Source organism: Sceloporus occidentalis, unplaced genomic scaffold, assembly GCF_023333645.1.
Source record: "Sceloporus occidentalis isolate IW3139 unplaced genomic scaffold, rSceOcc1.0.p SCAF_271, whole genome shotgun sequence".
In the NCBI taxonomy this organism is placed as follows: domain Eukaryota; kingdom Metazoa; phylum Chordata; class Lepidosauria; order Squamata; family Phrynosomatidae; genus Sceloporus; species Sceloporus occidentalis.
In genome coordinates this window covers 507,697-532,535 of record NW_028317251.1, presented here as the reverse complement: position 1 = coordinate 532,535, position 24,839 = coordinate 507,697, and the positions used below count along the sequence as shown (strand labels likewise).

The 24,839-nt window shown below is 44.1% G+C and overlaps 1 protein-coding gene across 2 annotated transcripts in view; it reads left to right on the top strand.

Annotated features, from left to right (window-relative positions):
* LOC149275687 (paired box protein Pax-7-like) overlaps positions 1 to 24,839 on the top strand; it is a 45,472-nt gene that overhangs the window by 16,212 nt on the left and 4,421 nt on the right. For both annotated transcript variants that reach the window (XM_089504434.1, XM_089504432.1), the window contains exons 5-7: positions 12,279 to 12,478; positions 13,731 to 13,896; positions 14,164 to 14,360. In XM_089504434.1, coding sequence (XP_089360560.1) covers positions 12,279 to 12,478; positions 13,731 to 13,896; positions 14,164 to 14,360 — 563 coding nt within the window. The remainder of the gene's footprint in view (positions 1 to 12,278; positions 12,479 to 13,730; positions 13,897 to 14,163; positions 14,361 to 24,839) is intronic.

Below are 24,839 nucleotides of genomic sequence, written 5' to 3'. Positions count from 1 at the left end.
TGTGTCAGGGGTCCTTCCGCAGGTTAAATGGACCCGAGCTATAAATCTGCCCCTTTGGATTATCGCTGCTATTAAACGCAGGGGTTGGGGTCAAATAGCAGTTTAACCTTTAGCCGAGGTGAGAGGCAGCGTGACCCGGCGGCGGGTACCTGTCACCTTGTTTTCTTTTTGATTTTCATAACTTAATGCATGTTAGGATTTGTGACTTGGATCTACCTGAGCGCACAGAGTCCAACTGAGTTCAATGAAGCGCTTTCCCAGTGTTTGTCGCCTGATCTCAGTGGTCACCTTACCCCACTGGCACTGCTAATATCCAGCACTCTGGGGTGTACATATTCCTTCATTCTGATTGAAAACAGCCAAAAGATTAGCACCGGCAGCTGCCTGGAAGGGGAACAATAGCCAGACCTAGGAAGTATAGAAATTGAAAATGGAGAACCCCTGATCACAGGCGTTCAAAGTTCATCCACAGAATCCCTGTCTCAGCCTGACCCCCGACTCTGCCCGCAAAGCTTCTTTACAAAGAGGGACATTTCGCAAAACTCTTTCGAGCCATAAAGGCTGTGAATTAACAACTGCCCTCCAAAAACTGACCCCGGCTAAATAAAGGCCAAAGCCGCACTATATACTTTTAATAAGAGATTAAACTGTATTACGGTCCTGTAGAAAAAGGTTGGAATGTGCCGGGTGAATCGCGTTCTTTCTATGCTAAGGGACGAAGCATATTTGGTAAAAATGATCCCTTTATAATGGATTGCAAGCTTTCAAGACTATCCAGGTCTCCTCTTGGGGTAGCGTCTTTACCAAATTCGCTTTCTCTCTTTCTATGGCTAGCTCCGTAGAGCTCTATACCTTTAAGGGACATAAAGCAGGGTACACAGCGGCCCGTGAGCGATCGTAACGTGGCACGGTGTACGGACGCCTAATATACACGAAGACGAAATCTCTGTGTCCCCAGCATGAAACGTTTCAGGGACACCACATACCACATTACCTCAGTCTATATATCACGGCGCAGTGCATTTTAGACCCTTATTCTTTCTACGCTCTTTTCTGGGGATCCTTCCTGTACCGTCTCGGTAATTATTTACTTATAAAATACTAAATTTAGGTAAAACCGAAAAGACCTCCCTGTTTGTTATGATGATTTTATTTGGTTTTAAGATAGCAGCGATTGTAACTCTTCATGTATCTTCACAGGAAACAAATACAATGTTTCAAAGGACAAATAAAAAATAAAGATAAAAACATACAAACGGTTGGAAGCATCTTTTTGGATAAACAGGCCATAAATTCCTATAAATAATTGAGGTCAGGCGAAGGTACAGGACTCTAAAGGGACTTGTTCCTTATCAGACCCTTCAGGTGAAGAGAACTTTCTCCTCTCACAAACATGTCAGCAGTGATTACAAGTTTAACCCTGACACGAGACCACTCGGGAGACGCATCAAGGCTTAGTGATCCCGCCAACTCCCGTCCGTCCGCTCGCGGGGGCCACAGATTCCCAGGGCCCACGGCAAATTATTATGAGGCCGTTACAAAAAACTCTCAGCCTCTTGCTAAAGATCAAGGAACCAACTATATTTTCACTATTTTTTTATTGCTTAATTTATTGATTGGAAAAATATCAGTGAATTTTTCTATGCTTTATTTTATTTAAAATGTAAGTAAAAAAAAAAAACAAAAAAAAAAACAGATGCTTAAAATTGGACCTCTGTACATTATAAAAACTATATTTATATATACACACACACACACACACACACACACACATATATTATATTTAAACACCCAGATTGAAACGTTTTGATATATTTAGATTTTAGAGTATTTTTCAGTTATTTTATTTTTCTTTTAAAACTTTGTAAACGTAAAATGCGTTTAATGGCGGAACGCGGCTCTCCCTCCCCCTGTCAGATTTTGTTTCCAGTCCTTACAAATGAGTCCATCAGCTATTCAAGCGAATTGATGAACTCGCCTAAAAAGTTTATTAAGAGGGAGAGAAAACAAAGGCTGTGAAAGGCTCGGGCAACTGGCCGGCCAGTATATAAAGTTGGATCTATTGTCCCCCCGAGGCAGATGCATGAATACCCCTCAATGGGCTCTTTCTGCCGACACGATCAAGCCAGACACCAGCACGTTAAAAGGAGAAGCGTTTTCTCCGTTGCCTGCATTAATGTACATCTGCAGTGGGAGGAATAAATATTTGGGGTCGGTGTGTTTACCCCCCCCCCCCAACACTTTGATTTTAACACCATATGCTGCAAACAAGAAAGTGTCTGTACAGAGAGACGAGTAATCTCTCTAAATGAAGCCTAAAGCTCGTGTTTGGTCAATAGGAGTGAGTAGCGCTCACCTTAATTCAAGCAGTTATTAACCCATTCAGCACTGGCCGCCCTAGAAGCGTGCGATGTACAGCCCACAGTACATGATAATTTTAGGACTGAGCCGGACTGATGCTGAGTATATAAGATATCATATACCGTATATAAGAGTTACCAGCCACGTGACTTAGAGGGAACCACGCGTTAACAAGTGCCATTTAATGACATTATCCTGTCTACATGTATTCATGATCTATTTTTATATAAAAGGAGAAAAATCCAAAAGAATAAGGAGGAATGATCTGTGCTCATCACATTATATATCTACTAAAGACACCGCAATCATTTTCAGACGGGGTGGATTACAGTTTATGTAGGACTCCCAGGCAAGCGGAATATCAGAGAATATCTGCCATAAAGGAAATATATATTTAAAAAAAAAACCTGAAAAAAAGAAAATCAACAGGTAGTTTATTTGCATTATTTCCCAACATGTTTTTTCTTTTTAAAGTGTTACACAATTTATTGTATTACGCGAATATGTATTGATTATCCGGTAACCAAGTCCCTGCCGTGTTAACTATATGGAACGGTGAAAGGGTTAATGCGATGCTTCTATGTCCATGATGTAAAGGCCAGATGCCCCGGTAGGAGTCAATATAAAGGGGTGGGGTGGGAGGTCAAGTGGTAATCAAAAAAGCAAAAACAACACAAAAAAGGAGCCCCTCTCCCCTCCCCCGCCCCATTTCACGAATGAGTAAAGTCAAACTTCCCTCAAGGGGTTTCTCTGACTTGTGACCCCTGTAGCCAGTACTTAGCACTTTTAAAAGATTCTGGAGCCCCAGAGAGATGACCTGGACAGGAACAGATCCGCAAACCCCACCATGTCCAGAAGAAAGGGGTGGGCAGAGTGAAAAAACAGGACAGGGAGCTTCTTCTATTATATAAAACGTTCTTGGTATACGTGAAAAAATGACACAAATATTTACACGGAGCTTTACGTTCCAGCTAATGGGAAGCTGGGATGAAAGTGGTGGATTCCCGAGTTATACAGCCCTGCAGTCTGGGGGTCGGAAAACGGTTTATTTCTGTTAATAGATTCAGAGAGAGGGTCCGTGAGAATAGAGGCAAATACCCAGCCCTGCCCTGCGGGGGAAATGCTGTACGTTACACGTTTATGTTACAAACGATTTTTTGTAGGGTGCAATTTGTTTCAGTCTCCCTGAACGATGTAGGCTCCCCTTACATAAAATTATACATTCAGCTACCCTCTGGAATTTTAATAGTTAAACCAAAAAGTGCTTGTTTCAGAAGACACATTTGTTTGCCCTGAATGAGAAGACGAGCGCTTGCATTTGAAATTTGTTCCTCGTGTTATTAGCACAGTTTCCTTGGGTCTCCAATCACAAAAACTTATTTATAGATACTAAAAATACAGATATTTATATATTTGGGCCATTGGGAATGCTGTACCCTCCCCCCCCCGTACCAGCGCTGCTGAATACGTCGACGCGTTATAAATAAAATGTAATAATAAGAAAAAAACGACACGGATGTGTCCGCCAGAAAGAACGGTTGCAGCTGAGGATGCCAGTTCAGTTTTTATTGTATAAAAAAAGTGTCTTTTTTTGGAGTATCTATTTTTAATGGCTATTTTGGAATGTGTCGCTTGTACAAGGAATGAATTATTCCCGGGGCAGGGACCCTGCTACCAGTTACCCTGACCTTAACTCTCTCAATGCCTCAGGGTCAGCAAGATATCTTCGCTCCCCTGCCCTTTAACATTCAAATCAAATCTCTTGTGAGATCTCAGGACCACGTGCTTCACAACATGTGCAGCCAACTAACGGCATTAGAGAATGAGAGCCTTCCCGGCTGCGGATGCTGGGAGTTATAAGTTCCCGAACTATAAGTGCGCCACTATATACGTTTTACTACGACGTTGCATGCGTATTTCTGCCGCTTCTCAATAACGCAAGGGGTAGTCGGACCGTTTGCTATGTTAGAAGACGGCTGTCTGCTATCGCTGCACAGTCTACATGGATGTTTCTAATCGTCGTACATCTGATGAAATCATTTCATGATGTGACCTTAGTAAATACACCAGATATTATGACACATTATGGCCATAGGACACAGGAAGCAGTCCTACGGATCACAGCGTCAGCAGGCGTCTGTACACAGGCGTCTGTACGGAAGGAACAGTGGAGAGGTAGAATACTGGCCATTTGTTTGCAATTTATACACTGAGCCTTAAACCATCCACTTTCCTCCCACAGAGAGACTGGAGCTGGTCCAGTTCTCTGAGGCATCGTATTTCTCACTCTTGGTCATGGTTCCAACGTCTGAGGATGGTTTTGGGGAGCAGCACCCTTCCCTCCACACACCTCCACTGGAACGCATGTTACTAGCTGCGGAATAAGTCTATTAAAACCAGGGATTTTCCACTGCACACCTAGATTTTGCCTTTAGTTTATATTCTGTCCAAATTCCCTTTTTCCTCCAACTGCAAATGTGTAATTCTCCAGCAAATAGTAACCCTAAACCAGGAATAACTGGTGGATTCCTTCATTCTTCTGGTGCTTGAGCTGTCTGATAGGTCTTATAGTTCTATCTTGGGCATGTAGTTCTGTGTTGGCCATGAGCTGGATGATGGGAGCTGTAGTTCTGTGTTGGCCATGAGCTGGATGATGGGAGCTGTAGTTCTGTGTTGGCCATGAGCTGGATGATGGGAGCTGTAGTTCTGTGTTGGCCATGAGCTGGATGATGGGAGCTGTAGTTCTGTGTTGGCCATGAGCTGGATGATGGGAGCTGTAGTTCTGTGTTGGCCATGAGCTGGCTGATGGGAGCTGTAGTTCTGTGTTGGCCATGAGCTGGATGATGGGAGCTGTAGTTCTGTGTTGGCCATGAGCTGGATGATGGGAGCTGTAGTTCTGTGTTGGCCATGAGCTGGCTGATGGGAGCTGTAGTTCTGTGTTGGCCATGAGCTGGATGATGGGAGCTGTAGTTCTGTGTTGGCCATGAGCTGGATGATGGGAGCTGTAGTTCTGTGTTGGCCATGAGCTGGATGATGGGAGCTGTAGTTCTGTGTTGGCCATGAGCTGGCTGATGGGAGCTGTAGTTCTGTGTTGGCCATGAGCTGGCTGATGGGAGCTGTAGTTCTGTGTTGGCCATGAGCTGGATGATGGGAGCTGTAGTTCTGTGTTGGCCATGAGCTGGATGATGGGATTGGCTGTAATCTGGACTCTGTGGCTGTGTTGTGACAATAGAAGAGAGCAAGTGGATTCTTGAAATGCTGCCGGGCCACTCATGGCACATCAGCCAGGTCCCTTTTATTTCTTGGCGAAGTCAGTAGCTGGGAGAGAGCCTGGGAGCATTAGGCTGACATAATGTGTAACAGTAATTAAGAAATAAGGCTCTTGCCCAGTTTCACAGTAATCACTGTGCTAAGTAACGTCCATGGTCCAATGCCTCAAAAATCACCATTAGCCTACGCCACTTACGGCCAGAAAATTTCTTATTTTCTGCTTTCCATCAGCCCCTGCCTGGAATCTTCACTTTGCCGTATTTATACATTTGCACTTAAACAATGACAATAAACATGTTCTCGGGGTGTTACGAATCAGAAATTTGTCCCATTCTCTCCACCACCTTCCAGTACTGTGCCGGCTGCCTGGCCTCGGGGCCGGGCCAAGCTCCGTGTGTATGAGACGGTGACGTACGAACTCCGGTGTGGGTCACATTGTGTCATTGATTGTGAATGAGTATCACTTTACTTTTTTACATTGGCTCAAGAAATGAAACTGAGCACTAAGAGAAAGTCACTCTTTGTATCTTATCTGCTGTATACAGTGTAACCGGTCATGCATCTTCATCATTATACCGACACGGGTATGAGCCTTCAATGTAAACCCGTTAGGAACAGCCATGGTCCTGGGGAAAGTTAGTAAAGGAAAAGTGGTTTTGGGACCCCTGTCCCTAAGTTGTGGTCGTGCGGTTGTAGCTCTGCTTAGGTCCAGCAGGTATATTGTGACTGCGATGTGTTAAACAAGAAGCCGGCTGGGCAGGCATGACATAGGACAGGGAGCAAGGGGAAATTTGCGGGAGCGTTCGGTTTGTACAATGCTTCAAAGCGCATGTTTCGATTCAAACCCGCAGATCATTCTCAGGCAGCTCTAGACGTCTTCCGTGTTTATAAACATATAGAACACGAGAAGCATGGGAAGGAATCACAGGCCCTGCTGATATGTTCCTCCTGGGGCAAGTTATCCCTCCCTGCAGGAGGCCGAGAAGTCTTGTAAAAATGACTAAAGAGTCCTGTGGAGTTTTACCTTCATTTAAGAATTCCTCCTGAAAATGCGAGAAAGAGGAGGTGATGCACGTGCAGGGGGTGAGCCAAGCATTGTTTTTACCATGCAGGGGTACTATTCTGAAATAACCAACACAGCGGCCCCCTGCGGTGTCAAGTCACCTCGGGACATCTCCTCCCCAAAACCTGCATGTCTGACCCATCTGTCCTCCATGGCAAGTCGGAAATCCTGTGAGGGGTCCATAAACTGAAAAGCCTTTCCCAGCTCAGGGTATAATTCCTAAAATCAAACGCTTCTCAAACTGCTCTTAAGTCCAAGACGCCAGCCCCTCTTCAGCACATCCATATACCGTGTCATTGTATGACTTGGCTGGAGGACAGCTTCTCAAAAGGAAAAGCGGATCGGTGGTGTAAAGGAGAATAAAGACAATGAAACAAACAGTAACTATTTAAAAACTTCTGTAAGAAGAAATTCAAACTGTAACAGCTGTTACGGATTTCAGTTTCTTTTGCGATTGTTCTTTACGGCATATTCTGATGACGTAAAAATTTAAAGTAAATGGAAAATGTAGCACCCCATTTTAAATATTTCATATAAAAAGCACAAAAAAAACATTTATTGCAAGCTTGACAACTGTCTCTCCGCACACGGCCTGACATACCCCCTGTGTTATTTGTGCTCCATGGTGGCTCATTTGGTCATTTCTATGCTATCCCTAGTGGCAAAAAATTTTAAATAAATAAAAATCCTAGCGTTTTCTCATAAGTCTCTGAAAATCGTGGTACAACGGCCCACCCTGCCAAAATGAGTCCTCTTGTCTGGTTCCCCCATTGATTGCCCGGGTTTTAATATTCAGGAGGCACCTTCTTTGCGAGCAGCGAGGCCGGGTTCACATGTCGGGGTTCATTGATATCATGGAGCTGTTCAGGGCTGTCACAGCGACATTGAGCGCGTAACGGCCCCCTAAGGTGCAGCCTTTGGCAGCTCCAAAAGATCTGCTACAAAAACCCCTCCGCGTTTTCTGCAAGGTGAGACAATGAAGAGTATCTCACAGCATCTGACATGCTTCAGAAAAGCCTAAACACACTTGCCGAGACTTTTTTTCCCCGTCCTTTCTCATTCTTCTTCCAAGTTCTTGTCATTCAGTTTTTCCCGTCTTTATTCCATCGCTCATTCATTATCCTCATGTGAAAAAGTAAACGACAATCGCTAGCAGGTACAGACCGGGCAGACTGCGCCAACGTCTGACCGGCGTTTTTTTTCGGGGCATTTTAATCTTCTTTACACTCTCTGCCATCCTTTGCAAAAGATAAAGCAAGTGGCTCAAAAAGAGCAAGCAAATTCTACTTAGTTTGTTTGCTGGATAAGCCCTTTAGCCCTGCGATCCCCCACCTTTCCAGTTTTATTATTTCGTGCGCGCCTCAAATATTTTCCAAAAGGTGACGGAATAATAATCCCGTCCGCAGAGAGCCGTTAAAATGAAGATCAAACTCATGGATTGAACATTTTGTTGATGTATTCAGGGTTGGGTTAAATGTCAACGTACCGGCTCCATTGGTTCTCAATCGCAGAACTTTCATGGCTGCAGGGACGGGGTAACAATAATCACGAATGATTTGGGTTTATTCACTGATGTTTCTTTTATTTCTACTGGATATAAAGTTGCACCTGCTGCTGTACAAATCAGAAACATCAGATGCTTTATGTCAGGTTTCCTGAATAGTTTCCTTGGCCTGACAGTTTTAACGGGAACCTCAGGGGTGCCTTTCCCTTTCCATATGTATGAATTAGCCGCTGATTTTGAAGTCTTGTCCGCATTGTATAGAGCAGCGAGATGCGCGTAATGATAGGAATGGATGGCTGCACCTCTTATGATCATTTACAAAAAGACTCTATGAAGGAAATGCTTTGAGTTTCGTTATCAAAAATGTTACAATTAATCATAATTACGGCCAGACAAATATAGGTAGAAATAACATTTTTAGCGTTGGTTTGATTTTTTTTGATGGAATCAGAAAGGGAAAGCGTTCCCAGATCCCGTGTAACAAGAAGCCATGGCTACATGTTTTTTCTTTTTATTTGCGAGCCTTATAGAAAAAAATAATTTGTTTCTAGACTGTGAAGTGAACAAACTACACAAAATTATGGGGGGGGGGGGTAAATACACTCAAATGCTTGTGTTTTTCCTCCTTCACAGTGGGTTGAAAATAAGTGAATGATTCAAAGAGAATGTGACTCAACTGGAAAAAAACTAGTAGACAAATGATTAATTGGGGGTCAGGGGTCAGCGTGTTTTTGGGAGATAATACAGTATGCAGAGCCCAAGGGAGAAATAGTCCAAAGATGAGAAGTTTATTCAGTGAAATGAACCATTTCAGAACCCTGCCCAAAACACGGGTTCTTGGAGCTACCTTGTAAAGGAAGGTAAAGGGATGGACGTGCTCTCCATCAGATCCATCGTTACATGGAGAAGATCCTGGGTACAGACTGGGAAAGCGATGTGGTCGAGTGATGATTGATTTAGGGTCACAATCTCCAGCAGCTGTGGAAACAGAGCCGGGCAGATAGAGAGAGCATTACTACCCAGAGACCAAAGAAGCCAAGAACTCGAGCAAAAAGACCAACAAAAAACATTACCGTTAATAAAACCTCAAAGGTTGGACATCCATCCTTAAACTAAAATACATACGTCCCAGACTATTTTACTAATGTGAAGTCACGTCACGGCGGGATATCCCCGGTGTATCAAACCGTGGAAATTCTCAGCATAAACAGCGTGCGTTTCTAAAGGCTAAAAGGGGCCGCAAAGCAGCTGCTGCCCACGTCTTGGTACTAAATTCTCAATAACCCGTATATTACGGTCAATTCGTAGATACGTTTGTGCCGCAAATGTTTATTTTAAAGAAATTACCAGCATTTCAACAATATAATGAGACGTCTAAACCCATCATATAGCGCACTGATCATGCTATATTCTTCTAGGTCGTGCTGTTTGTCTCCAGATATCGATCCAGTTTGTTTAGGTGATAGCTCTCAGACTGACAGACGTGTCCAAGTTCTTGAACAGAGATTGAGAGTAACCAGTAGGGTCTGCACTGAATCATACAGCAGCCTCTCACAGCGACTCAATACTGCCCCTTGGTGTCAGGCCACGGAAATGCTTCTGCAGAGTGGTAGCATCACATCGAAGCAGGCACACACACCATTCTAACATTATCTGCCCCTCATTTTTATAAAAAAGACATATTTAGCAGGAAATAAAACGGCCTGTGAATGAATCATTGGATCAGCGATACATGGAACATCTCACAGCTGTATCTCAATCTTGGGAATTACGAAGTCCCCGTCAGGCCTGGATGATTTGGGGATAATGCAGTTGTGTTGACGTGCGTGTCAGTGGCTCCCAACGAGCGGTGTCTCTGATGGTCCTGTTATTCTGACAAAAGAATCTCCCTCCCTCGGTTTCGACAGTCAACATATAGTTAAACACATTTTATCACACAAATTGTATTTTGCCTTTTTGAGCCCTAAACCAAATCAATCACCGTGGGCGATGCAATGTAACAAACACACGCCAAGTCTCCCCAAAGGGATCCAGTAAACCCAGTAAAAGTACTGGGGGAAGGAAAAAAACACTTAGAATACTTTCAATCAGACCGAGCCGCACACGAAGGGGAATTGCAGTCCAGCAAATAGCTTGGAACACCACTGTTGCAGACACCTGCTTTATATAGTTTGAGAAAGGCCATTTTGGTGGATGGGAGTCCGACTGAATTCAATATATACTCATATTTCACCCCTCGCTAGGGGCTGATCGGCTTCTTTATGGAGCTGCGGCCGCCCTGAGCGCTGGATGAGATTCGAGGCGGCTCAGAATAGCAAAGCTTATACCCAAAGCTTGAAATGTGTGTCTTCCATGTTTCTTGTGTCACACTTGGCTAGTTCAGCGTCGGTTAAAGAGAAAAGCCAGCCTCATACAGCCCCCTCCGATTGCAGCCCCACAGCCTGCCGGCCTCCAGCTGAGCAGCGAATGACTTTCTCATTTTTCGAACTCAGCTGCCCAGCCTGTTTGGTATTCAAGGGCACCTCGCCGACCCAGAGTATCATTCTGCTTTGGCCGAATTACTTGATTAAAACGCATATAAACTATTACTGGAATCATTTTCCTTCTATTGCTGCACGCTATGGATTCTAAGCTACGTTAAATTGTAATAAAACTGGGGGAGAGGAGCAGGAGAACTCCGATTACTTCATCCTCTGGATTTTCTTTAAGGGGGATGGCGGAGGAGTTTTTTTTTTTTTATTGAACTTCTGTTTTTATCAAGCTGCACGCTTAGGACTCCACAGAAATCCTATTTATTACCTACAAAGCTCGAGTGTCTTGGCCTCCACCTCATGCAATCTGTTCCCAGCTGTTTGTGAATTTGGGGTGTCCGTGATCTGGATCCTAATTCCTTGTGGCCGTGCACCAGCCCCCTCTCCATCAGATCTGTCATAACTCTTCAAGGAAAGAGCAGCTGAGAATCCCAATATTTAGACTTTTTTTTTTGTGCAATGTGAAGGAAAGGTCATTGGCAGCGGCGACCGCAAACCCTTACTGCGCTTTTTACTCAAATAAAGCATTGTTCCACGGCTGAGTACATAGCCACTTACTTAGGGTTCGCGGTACACAAGCTGGCCCCAGTTTTAGGCTTGGTATCATCATACGGCAGCCTGGCGCCGCTCGTTGTTGCCAGTGCCAAGCAAACCCGGTGTCCTAAAGTCCTCCGCATAATGCTGTGAGCTAGCTCTTCAGCTAAGAGTTATTTATACCAAAGCAGTGAAAAGCCTTAATAATTAAAATAAAAATATAAGATTTTCCTATGAAATTAATGTCACATGGCTTTTGTCATTTGTCTCCTAAATATACTGTCCGTCCTCCAGTCAAACGCTGAGATTTCCTTGGCAACCATAAGAAACGTTCCATTTTTATATAAAAGGTGAAGGTTAAGTATTTTCCACAGACAGATCAAAACTGGTTACCACTGTTTGTAACAATTCTCCCAAGACTGCGTTGTCAATTTCGATCTGCACCAATAAAACGGGTATTTTAATATTTGGGTGTCACCTGAGCGTGCTGCCCGGGGGCACCGGTTGTCCGATCGATGGGTACTCAGAAAAGGGAAACGGGGAATGAGACCATCCACTTGCAGTGACTGGGAGCCCTTGAGTCCGCTCTACAGGCTCGCTGGCAGACTCGAGCGCTCGCGGAGAATGGATGGATTCTCGCTTAATCCTATTGATTCATTTAATGAAAAAAATAAGAGGCTTCAGGCTGCTGCAGGGAGCAGATAGATTTAACTCTTTATCGGTCAATCATGCCCTATACAGAGCAGGCCTGTCCTAGTAAAGGGAATTTATAGTGAAATAGCCAACAGTAGTTAAGAAATACAATTTCTGGGTGTACTGCAGAAGCGCAGGTTTTTAGAACTTATAGTGCTTTGAGGTACCAAGGTTCCCTGGCATGTGAAGCTGGAAATTTGAGTATAAATAGGAAGGACAGAATCATAGCTCACTTGGCACCCCACTGTGATAGACTGTAGCCCACCGGGCAGTCAATCTTGTACATTCCTGCGGAAATCTTACCTGCTGTCCCCTTTGCCAGGGAATCGTCTGGACGATGGATCAGATGTTGAGTCGGAGCCGGATCTCCCTCTGAAGCGCAAGCAGCGTCGCAGCCGGACAACCTTTACTGCGGAGCAGCTGGAGGAACTCGAAAAGGCGTTTGAGAGGACTCATTATCCAGATATATACACCCGCGAGGAGCTGGCACAGAGAACGAAGCTTACCGAGGCCCGCGTCCAGGTAAGAGCTGTCTTTATAACACAATACTTCCCTTAGCTTTAGGTGGGCCGGTCACCTAAACATAATGTACGAGTGACCTTTGGGTCACAATAAGCAGCCTTGGGTCATTGGGAACTGGTTTTAACATGAAGTCCACTTCTTTTACCTATTGCCCTCATATACACACCTTCAGGCGGCTTGGGTAAGTGAAATGTATTCGGTACAAGTCTCCTCAGACTTTTGTTTATATGAAGGACATTTCATTCTTGTGAGGCATTGGATGGAGCTCAATTACAGGCACTCGGCTTAGATTCTGTTGGTGTCCATCTGAACAGCACTGGGATTAGGTTACAGGCCCAGGAGGGAGAATACGTGCCATTATCCTACTTTAGCCCAGCAAGATTCTGCCCTGTCTCCCCATTACTGGGGCGGTACAGTACAGTGAGCTTTATTCCAATCCCCAAGCTCTACAGTCCCCATTTAGTGTTATGGGCACAAACAGCTGGGGTGTTTGTTTCCCAAGAGCATCCACTGAATGTAGAAGCGATAGCCTGGGATCCAGGGATTGCATGACGTGCTAGCCATGTATTTCATGAAACACATGTTGCAGGATGATAATGAGATGCGTTAACCATGGAAATATTCTGATCTGCAGTCAGACTACCCCATGTAGCATGAGCTCACCACGAAACCTACACCTGGCTGGCACACAGGGGCAGACCACCAGTGAAATGATACAACAGCAGCTACATGGGCAGCCCCAGTGAGCTGGAATGTTCTCTGGAAACCAGTGGGTTGATGGGATACTGGACCTTTAACTTCAGTAGCTTCATGAGCAGATTAGTGAGGACTCTGGAATCTCGTGCAATGATCTCGCCAGTGTTCCTGCAGCAGCTGTTTGACACATTCCTGACCCGTTCCTCACACCAGCATCTTGGCAGCTGAAAGTTGTTCCCACCAGGTCTGAGCCGACCACCCCACTGACAATGAGTCACAGGCCGGCACTGGGCAGAGAGCGGGCACCTTACCAACAGCCCCCGGCTGCACAAAATATACTCCAGCGTCGCCACTATGTAACCAGCTACCCAGATAGGGAGGTTTAGGAAGGTGTCACATCGTTATTATTTACTGATTTATGCCTCGCCATCATATTCCACGATGCTGTACAATCCATTCAGATCACAGATGATGGTTCCATGTTTTTCATGTACCATGATACTTATTAATCTTCTTAAAAGTTACTAAATTATGATCGTATTTTCTTCCTGTCCAGGTCTGGTTTAGTAACCGCCGAGCCAGGTGGCGCAAACAGGCAGGAGCCAATCAGCTGGCGGCATTTAACCACCTTTTGCCAGGAGGATTCCCTCCCACTGGAATGCCAGCTTTGCCACCCTACCAGATCCCGGATACGTCCTACCAGGCAGCCAGCCTTGCACAAGGTGAGACCACGTGTTCCGTTTGCCTTGAACCTTCAACGGGGCAGCTCAGATTATTCTTACTTTAACATTAGTAATATTTCTAACCGAGATCCGGAAATTGTGCTCTTCTTGAGCGTCATGTGGCTAGATGCCCACAGAAGCTGGGTTCCATGCTGCAATCTTCTCCAGCTGGGTGCACCATAGTCACCCATTGAGCTGGAAATAGAGGATTGTTGTGTTTCGTAGGGCGGGATGTGACCTCTGTGCTGTTACTTTGCATCTTTGCAGATGGCGGGAGCACCGTTCACAGGCCCCAGCCTCTCCCTCCGTCCTCCATGCACCAGGGAGGTCTGTCGGCTGCCACAGCAGATACAGGGGCCGCCTATGGGGCCAGACACAGCTTCTCCAGCTACTCAGACAGCTTTATAAACCCAGGAGGGCCATCCAACCACATGAACACTGTCAGCAATGGCCTCTCCCCGCAGGTAAGCAGCCATTGTGTCCTGTGTACTCTAAATACTGAACATTCTCCAGTGATTGTGTTGTATGCCTATGGGAGGATATTAATGTAGAGTAGACCATACTCTGAAGGTGCAGTGTTTCAGATAATTATAGGAAAGATAAACCGCTCGCTTCAGTTGATGCTCTATGGTTTGTTCCAAGCCGGTAGATGTCTTAAATCAGGTGGTACTCTCAAGGTCATTCCTCTGTTTTAGGCTCTAGTACGTAATGAACAGTCTGAGACAATTTATAATTTGCCGTGCGTTGGATGAGATACTCTGTGCAGCATGATGGTCTGTAACGGAGGCAGTGGGGGATCTTTCATGGTTGGCATGGGGTGATGCTACATCGTGGAATCAGTGGGTCATGTGCCATGGTAAACACAATTGTTATGTCTGGGATTTAATGCTCCAGACCCTAGAGATAGGAATCTCCCTATTTCTGGATACGGACAGAGCCCATATGACATCTCGGATCAGGTTCATTTGCACGCCTGAAGAAACTGCAAATTATACTAGCTATTTGGGGAAAAAAACATGCCTTTACATTACATTTCTGAAATTGTGACTGTTAATCCTCTCATGGATTTGCAAAAGCGTGGGTCTGTGACCTGATCTGCAGACCTTGCCTAGGAAATGCATCTTGCATCTGCTTTATCTGAAATTGGATTTCCATACTACGCAGGTTGTATTAAACATGTATATATATTTCATTACGCACCTGCATTAAACCATAGAAACTGTGGAGGGCAATGCTGGAGATTGGCTGGGAATGTCTGACATATTATTTATAACACGGACGGTAATTTGTTTGTTCTGAGCCATGTTCTCGGTAGCAGCGATTACTTTCAATCACATGGATTCCCTGCCATGGCCTCCCTTGGCTTTCTGTTGCTCCTTCGTTCTTCCAATGCTCTGTGCTTCTAATAAGCATTTAAAATGAGACTTGCTGTGTGCGGGAGGAGAACTGCAAGGGATGTTAAATACTACAAAATTAGAAAAAAAAAAACTGATGCAAATCATCGGTAAAGAGAAAATTATGTGCAATTACCCAGCGATATTGGGCAGCTCGGCCCACCCTCGACCAACAAGATCTCATTAACAAGCAGAAAATAAGATTGAAATGGTGTGTAAAAGAGCTGAAAAATGAATTTCAATGCTGCATTTGTCCACAATTACCCCCTCGTTCACACATATTTTATTGCAATTTTTTTATTCTTCTTAATCTTTCCATCCCTCAAAGCAGATTGGCGACATCCTAGATTTACAGAGGCTGAGGGAGTGAGCATTAAGGATTTTCCCTCTCTGAATGTGAGCCTTGCTCTCTGCTTCTCACAGGCTGCCGCGCATGGATAACGCCGCGCGTCTCAGAGAGAGATCACAGGCCAGCTGGGTACTTGTGGGAATGAATGTTTGCCACTGTGAAGGGTTCTGATTGGTCAAAAGGATAATAACACAGTAATGAGTAACTGAAAATAACGAATACATAGAAACCATCATTCTGTAAAACGCGAGCCAAATAGTAGAAATAATACTTTGCAGGTCTTACCCCACTGGGGTATAATATTGCTTCTATCACTTAGAGAGTACTGGGATGAGGATGCATGAAGGTCTACATGTATCAAGTCTAGAATCAAGAGAATGTATCAAGATGGATGCAAGAATATAACACCAACATCACAAACTGTGAAACTGTGGTTTGTAATTAGAATTCTTCTTTAGACGACCCCCCCCCCCGTAAACCCCCCCCCCCACAAAAACTGAAAAGCTTGAAGTAAAAAAAAAAGAAAAAAACATAAAAATAATAATCCACAGGCAGATAGTATTCATTTAGAGAATGGGTTAACAATGCGAGAGGTCTGTACAAACACATATATATATATATATATATATATATATATATATATATACACACACAGAGACGCATAGAAACCAGGATAAAAATATAGCACATGTGAGATACAAAAATGTAACATTTTCAGCAAAGGAGAAAACGTTCAATATACAATGTCTGTGGATATACATTTCACAGATGTGTATTATATGCTGAAAGACATAACGGACATAGAAGCTGCTGAACTTTTCATATCTGATAGTACAGTTATAAATAATATATATATATGTGTGTAGATGTATGTATATATGTATATATATATGTGTGTATATATATATATATATATATATATTTATATAGCTGAGTGTGGATATGCACAATATACATGGCTGTGGCTGCATATTCCTATCTCAGGATTTGTTGGATTTGTGGCTACAGCCCCCCGCCTTTCTCAAAGTATTTTATAGACTATTTCCATCGCTGTAAATATTTGAACCAACGCACTTACATCACAGTGAGGAATACTGCATGCCGGCAGTGAGAAGCCACCTGCTGCCGTCACTCAGGGCTGTGGGAGAGTCGGGTATTAGGAACTTTGCATTCCATCACACGTGAGAAAAACAGAAATCCTCTCGCTGCTGAGGTCGGTGCTGAGATTTCCTCCTGTCCCCAGAGATGGCAGAAAACCAATGATTTGTAGCTTGCTGCTCGATCATTATAATCTGCATAGAGGAAAATATTAAATATTAGTTCAGATGAATAAAGTTTGCTTAACTGTTTACAGTTAGCGTTGCAGAAAATGCCCCGAAAAATAACATATTACAAACCTCACTAGAGGAACAGACAGAAAAAATACATTCAAACAAAAACAAATATCAAAACAAATATAGCAAAATCCGCTATGTTTTTGTAAGCATCACACGCATTTACAAACTAGTTAGTGAATAACAAACACAGAGAGCATATCGCATCTCAGCCGGGCATTTCTTGCATAAACTGTTCGTCATAATTTCATCGACAAAGCAGTAACTTTTTACAAACAAAATATAGAAATGATGCAAAGAATCTCTGTAAATACACAGGGAAGGACACAGGATCGCGTTATCACATTAGGAACCTTTATTCCTGTTTTTGTTTCTGAGTGTGGAGCGATGAATAACAATGCGGGAAAGTATGTAGAGTTTCATTAGGAAAAGCATTTAAATGAGGAGCCCTTTTTGCCATACGGTGGCCACGATGTCACGGTTACAAACACATCAAGGTTAGAACTATTTCCCAGTCCCAAGTCTCCCACGAGTCATGCCTGCTGCTTATATCGCTTCTCTGTATTATTGTCATTATATCAGGGGTTATAATATCTAGACAGACAGAAAAGTAAAAGCAGCATTTCTGATGACTGTGGAAATTATAAAATGGTAATAATTTTATACATTTTCTGTTAAATGAAGTAAACTTGGAATGGTAGGATGGAGATGGAATCGTGATTGGGGATTATGGATTATGGGTGCGTGAGATTTCCTAGCTTTATTTAATAGATACAGAACGTGCCAGGTGACTTAAAGCAGGGGAGAGCGGTCGTCTTAGATGTGCGCCGATACTGTAACTGTCGGTACCGACGTACGCACCCAGGAACGACGATGGCTCTAATGGATCTCCGGATCACATTATTCAATTATACATCACAGGCTGGGTATTTCTGGTAAACCAATTTGAATATAGTGTACCGGAGTAAAATATATTATTTTTTATTCTCTTCAAAGAATTTAGAGGGTTGAATGGTTCGTAAAATAGTTAATTAAAAGCTTTACAAATGCCTAGTTTTTTATAATTTAACAAAACCAGAAGCAAGTAGTATTTCCACTTGTCTAATGGCATAGAACAGGTTAAACACCCATGTAACGCTTCTGGATCCAGCTTTACTCACTCAATGAAGAGGGTGAGTGTCTCTTCATACTCAGTACTCATGAGTACTCGGTACTTCCTCCATCATTGTCTCCCGTGTAAATCCCCCGTTCCCTCCCTCCGTCCCTATCACTCTCCTCGCCTATCCTCCTGTTCCTATTTGAAGTGGAGAGGAGCCGTTCCATCGCTGGGTTTTTCTGAACCAAGGGGATGAGTAGCGTCAGCAGAGCTCGGCTCTCCTTTGATCCATGTCCTGAGGCCGGCTTGACAGCAAAGCAGCATGGAGACAAAACGACTGAGCCAAAGTGATTCCTGACAACTGTCTCCTAGAGATAAGGGAGCCTCTTTCTTCCTGGGATTTTTTTTTACTTAATACCTCCTCTCGGTTTCCATATGAAGGAGAGTCACTTTAAACAAGCAGCAGCCGCCAGGGCTTGTTGTGTGAGGATGATACACTAGAGCGGAGCTCAGTAAGCTCCATCTCGGCTCATCCTTGCAGGACACAGGCAGCATCGTAAATCGACAGAAGCCGTAGACAGGATCCCTGAGCGGGTCCTGCGCGGTCACTCACTCCAAGACATGATCGTGAGAACATGCTTCGCACGGGGATCTCTGGGTGCAGGGATAGACTCTCAAAGCTAACCTGCCGGTTGCATCTTCTTATCTTGGTTCTGTTTAGAAGAAGCTTGAGTGGGAACCCTGCTTAAACACAGGTGAAACCCTGACCAACCTTTAGGTGGCTTAAGCTTTAAACCTAGTACCTTAAAAACCTTGCGCAGACACATATGTATATTAACGCCCGCTGCTTGCCACAAACTGGGCTTCTCTCAGTTTCCCTTTTTGGTCACACGTACATCATGTCGCCACAGCTTCTGCTGGAAATGATGTCCACAACTCACAAGTCCATTGCAATATTAACATAGCATAATAACATGAGTCCGTCACGTTCAGCTACAGCTGTCTTAAATCTATTTGAAAGACAAAGGACTGGAAGACGGGTTTGCACATAAGCTGCGATCCGCTTTAAGGAGCTCATCAGCAATCAGTATGTATTGGTATATGAAATGCGTGTTTAAGTGTGGGTTCAGGAAGCCTGATCGTTCCCAGAGGTGAAAGGTTGCCTGGGATATGTTCCAGATGCCTCTTTGGACAGGTGCAAGCGGGTGACATAACCAGCTTCCCGGCGCTCTCGAATGAGACTATCCTCAGACAGGGACCAGCGCCTTACAGACTCTGCTCCCTAATGACCTATTAGGCGAACCTGCTACATTCTCATGGATTTCTTCAGATTCTCACTTGTCATCTCAGTAAAAAGTATGTGTCTCAGGCATGTGGTAACGTTCACCCCTCCTTGGTCACTCACGGCTTGGACCATAGTTACTTAGTTTGATTAACTCTTTTAAGCCAAACATTAGTAAAATTAGTATTTATATCATAACCGCTGGTTCAGGTTGAAATTAAGATTTTTTTTTTAAATTTATGAATGATTTGCTACATACGATAATCTTTAGAAATGGAGGTTTGACATTTTTCGTGATGTCGGTAGTGGGCAACAAGAAGACCACCATTAAATGTATCCGTGAGTCTGGGAGGCATCGGGATACTATAGAGAGGATGAAACGTGAAATTACAGAACATTTTCCACAAACTACTAAAAACTCCACCATTCTAATATATCTCAGCAGACAACCGAGTGTCCACAGAATCTGCATCCTAACTGCCCCTTCTATACGGTTTTATTACAGCAGGATAGGAAACAAGGTGCCGAGCTGGATTCAATTACCTGCGATACAATTTACCACTTGTGTATCTCAAGATTTCTCTCGCAGACTGTTAGAGAATTTGTATTCAATTACCAGATATAAATGTACCCCAGAAACGCTTATATCTGACACCTAAATGAGACATCTGTGTTCCATACTCAGAAATACTACAAGTGATCCCATTGTGGCCATTGCTCCCGATTGAAGCTTGACTGGGGAAGAAAGGGGACGCGGGGAGCTCTTTCTTGGTCTTTGTTCTGTGCATCAGCAGCGAACGAGTTTATCCTGAGCCTATCTCTATCAAACTCATCTGAAACCCTGGGTTTATTAACAGCTCCTTATCAACTCCCAGTATCTCCCGTCTTCTGTTGTTGGGTTAAAAAAATGAAATAGGAAGTCAATGAAAGAGTTTTTTCCCCGTTATCTGGTGCAGAGATCGGCGCTGAGCTCGGAGGAAGGCAAGCCTGTGCGCCAGCTGATGTGTTTACCCCGCGTGTTTGTTATGTGGCAGACGCCAGGGGCTGAATTCTGCTAATTTTGTATCTGCCTTTATCCAGCTATTTCTCACCGGCGGGTCTGTGCGCAGATAAGGGGATTAGTTACCGAGCTGAACAAGAAGGTGTTTGACAAGGAGGGAGCTGGAAGGAAGATATTTGTTTCCCAAATAAAGGAGCCATGTTTGTATGTGAATATACACCCAGGATCCTCTTGTTCAGAAGAAGAGGGTGCCTGCAGGTCTCATCCCTTTTGGAGAGGTATCCAAGCCAATAGGTCATTTCTTTCGAAACGTGCAGCGAGTGATACACAGAAGCCCACGTTCCTTTCTACAGACGAGGGTTTTTAAAACATAATGCCCCTCTTTTTCTTTTCCTTCTTAAACGATGCGCCACTGTGCTCTGCATATGGAAGGTTTTGAAGCAGCACTTTGAGGCACAATTGTAGACCCTGAACGTACAATTGTGCCTCAAAGAGTCTTTCCAGGAACCAGACCAATAGTTCACATGATGTTTGTCTCTGATAGACATGATATAATAATAATAATAATAATAAAAAAGATTCTGCCCAGAACGGATTTTAAAAATCACCACATACTCCCCCAAAATATATTCAGCTTCCCCCTATCTTCCCTTTTAGCTTCCAGATGGCTGCACAGAAGCCGGAAGATAACCTAACCTTCCGAGTCTTCCATACTTCCACAAATTCACTGCTGGACCTCGCCCTCGAAAGATAAATAGCTCCGGGGGGTCTAAGACTACATATACTGGAGTTTGGGTAAATAGATTGTTCGTGTTTGTCACAAAAATAAATAAAACAAATTCACGTAGCTTTTATGAGACACTTTGTTGCAGAGATTAGGGACAATCTGTGCTTATCTTTAGTTACATAAACCGAGACATTCAAAACAAAAACACAAAGTCTCTATTTTGTTAACGCAGCATCTGATGTAAGGCAGCATATTAGGGATGCTCAGATTTGTTTTTTTTTACTTTGCATTTTACGAGCAGGAGCAAACCATCTTATTTGCTGACACTGGCAGAGGTTTTTTTCCTGCTACATTCTGTTGTTTAGCAGTACATAAAATGTGTGGGTATTACCGCACCAACCTGTCCGTTACAGAGCGGAAGAGGTTAATGTGCTGCGCGTATCCCCGGCCATGGCAGGCACATCGCTCTCAGGGGGTGCAGGAAGGACTGTTAGCCCCATCTGGTTGCGGCAGTCAGGAGCTCAGCTCCAGCTGAGAGTCATCTCAGTGTTTATTTACAAGTAATTAGAGCGAGGAGGTGCAGATATTAACACTGTCAAGAGTAATTTGCCCTGACATTTCTCCGCTGCCCCCCTCCCTCTGACTATTTAACTGAGCTGCTCACATAAAAAGCCATTATGTCGGAATCAGAGGAGGCCCAACGTGCTGTGAATGGTTTGGTCGGCAGACACAGGGCACAATATTGGTTAACTTTGGGGACTTCAGTAAAACCAATCTTTAAAGCAGAAGTGTCTGCTTGGACAAAGACAAGCGGGTGAAAATCACCCATGCTGAGTGGGCTTCTCCAAATCCTGGGCTACTACATAGTAATTTGGAGGTCATGGCACACAGCGACTGATCATACAGAATCCCTTATTATTATATTATAGTAATAATAATAATATAATAGTTCTTTCAAGTTCAACTCCTGGATCATGAATCTATTTATATGTAGTTACGAGCAGTACCCCCCATGATGGGAGGCATCTCCTTGCTCCATCTACTTCTGCCTACATCTCACCTCATCTGTTCTGCTGAAGCCTTTGACATTGTTTCAAATATAGAAGCAATTTCCCTTTGGCCTTCTGGGAATCCCTAATGCCTAAGTGCATCGTGTACAGGTCACTGTGGGCCACGTTTGGGAGTAGAGGGGTCACCTCCTTTTGTGTCCTGCTCTTGCGTTTCTGAATGTTGTTACTATGTGGGGATTAACCAGTTGTGAAAGATGCGCTTTACGCCCTTTGAGAAGCCGAGTAGTGGTGGGAAATAAGCACCCAATTTGAGTGCTTATTTCCCACCACTACTCGGCTTCTCAAAGGGCAGCAGTTTTGCTCCACATCTTATAAAAGATGTACCGATATTTTGTCATCTTATACCAACTGAAAATTATCATGAATCAGCACCCTCTGCTCTTTTGTATATGAGGGTGAACTAAAGAGAATTCCCAAGCTATCTGTGTTCACCATCGCTGGCTAGAATTGAGGGATCTATTACTAGGAAGGGGTCTGGATCATAGAGAGGAGCTATCTGTGACAGACAGGCCCTGTTTACACCTCCTCCCAGCTCCCAGTCGGCCACAGAGAGGATACAGAATAGAATAAACGAACAAACCATATAAATTAAATTAGGATAAATCGAGATAGACGGACAGACCTGGCTAGGGGGGAGAGGTTAATGGAGCTGACGCATTTCAGGGCTGTGTGGATTTAACGTGTTGTGAGATGTGACAGCTTGTTTTCCCGGGTGTTAATCGGTCATTACTGTCCCTTCCTTGTCACTGCCCAGTTTCTGTCACTGCCAATCTGTATCCTAATCTGCCTCAATTAACCCACCACAGTTTGCTTCCCACCAATCCACCTTATCCTTCAGACACCAATACGGCAGAGAGCGTGAGGCACGGAGCGTAATGCTTCTAACTACCGAACAAGAACGTACAGAGAAGCGGGAAGTGCACAAAACCACATGCTGATACTAAACCCTTCCTAGAGCGTTTCTCAGGGACGGGCCGACCCAGTGGAACATGAGATTTTATCTGCAACATTCTAGAACATCAATGTGACCTTTGCGATCAGGTCAATGTCACACAACTTCATCTCCCTGTTCTGTAAACAAACAGCATGGGCGATTGTATACCACAAAATGTGGCTTCCATGCTGCCCTTTACGACTTAGTATGGCCTGTTTTTTGTCTTTTTGAAGCCATTTTATAAGTATAGTGAGAGGAGGCAAGAAATCTCGTGATCCTCATACAATTACCCAACATTCCCGAATCTGGACCCATTTTTGCCCCACTCTTTCCCCTCGCCCCCTGATTTCATCGCTCACAGAAACACCTGACACAAAGAGCCCGCTGAATGCCCCCATCATCTGCTGCCTGTCCTTCATTACAAAAAAGCAGCATCTTCCCTGCTAAGTGAGACTGGGAACATAATTACAATCAGCCATTTGCAGCGTGAAAACGCCGTAATTAAATTTATGCAGTCATTCTCTCTAAATAGTCATATCTTTCAGACAATCAGTAGGTCTCCTCTTGCTTGCTCCCTCCCACTCGCCTTTCCTCTTCGCAGATTACCTTCTTTTAGTCTTCTGATTGTTTCTGCCCTTAAACACATTCTTTTTCCAGTTGAAGTTGTATTAGTGAACAGTTGAAAGGGCAAAATAATAAGTGCTCTATGCAACTTTGTGGATAAACCGACGTGCGATTATGGGGTCCCATGTTTTAGAGTTGAATGTATTCTGTGATACATGGCAGGGCCCTACACCGCCAGCTGCCCCAGGACCGTGACTCAAGTCGCTCCTAATCTCCCTGGACAAAAAACCCATTGGGCAAATTGCTCAAACGACCCCTATGCTGACCGCCTGGATCAATCGCTGTGATGTACCTCTCTTTCAATTAAAATAACTTTACTGAAAATGACACATACAAAAAAAAAATGGACCACTATAAGATGGAAACAACGCATTTCGCTTATGGGTGGCTGGGTTCTATTGATGCCCTGGCTAATTGGGTGTCTGGTGGATTAGATCAACTGAAATCCTAATAGAAAATATGGACTTCTTATATGAAAAACGACCCGTTATCTCCAGATTCTTGCAATGCACGCTTGCCCGGCATTTTTGCTTTCCTATGACCTTCACCTTGTATAGATCCCAGAGAAGAGCTGCGCGGCCTGAGTATGGCTCCAAGCCTTGCTAACCACTAAGGGGTTTGAGATTGATTACAGAGGCGTTGAATTGCTGATATCGAGTCACAGAACAGCACACCCCAGGCCGGGACGTGTCATCTGAGGAAGTAGTCCGCCTCTCACGTTTATCGAACCGTCCACCAGAGAGGACGAGGGGGAGGCATTGCTGGGGCAGGCTCTAAAGATCTCAGGAAATCTTGTTTTGATGCACTAAGTCAGTGTGAACTCTCCATTACTAAAACCCCGGGGGGACAAGAGAAGGGGAGGAGAGCTAGCAGCTTAGCTAGGAGAGGGTGAGCGAAAGGTGAGTAGACGGCGTAGAAGGGGCGGCCCTTCCTAGTCCAAGCAATTACACCACTGTTTTCTCTGGCACACAAATACTTCAAATTAAAACTTGCTTGTTTGCAGTAAATGTCAAATATTTACGAGAATTTTATCATGCTTTTTATTTTCCGCCCCTGTAACAATAGACGTGTATCCTAAAACCTAGTGACATTTCATCCAAGTTTGGCTGTCTTTACCCCCTTGTTATGGAATC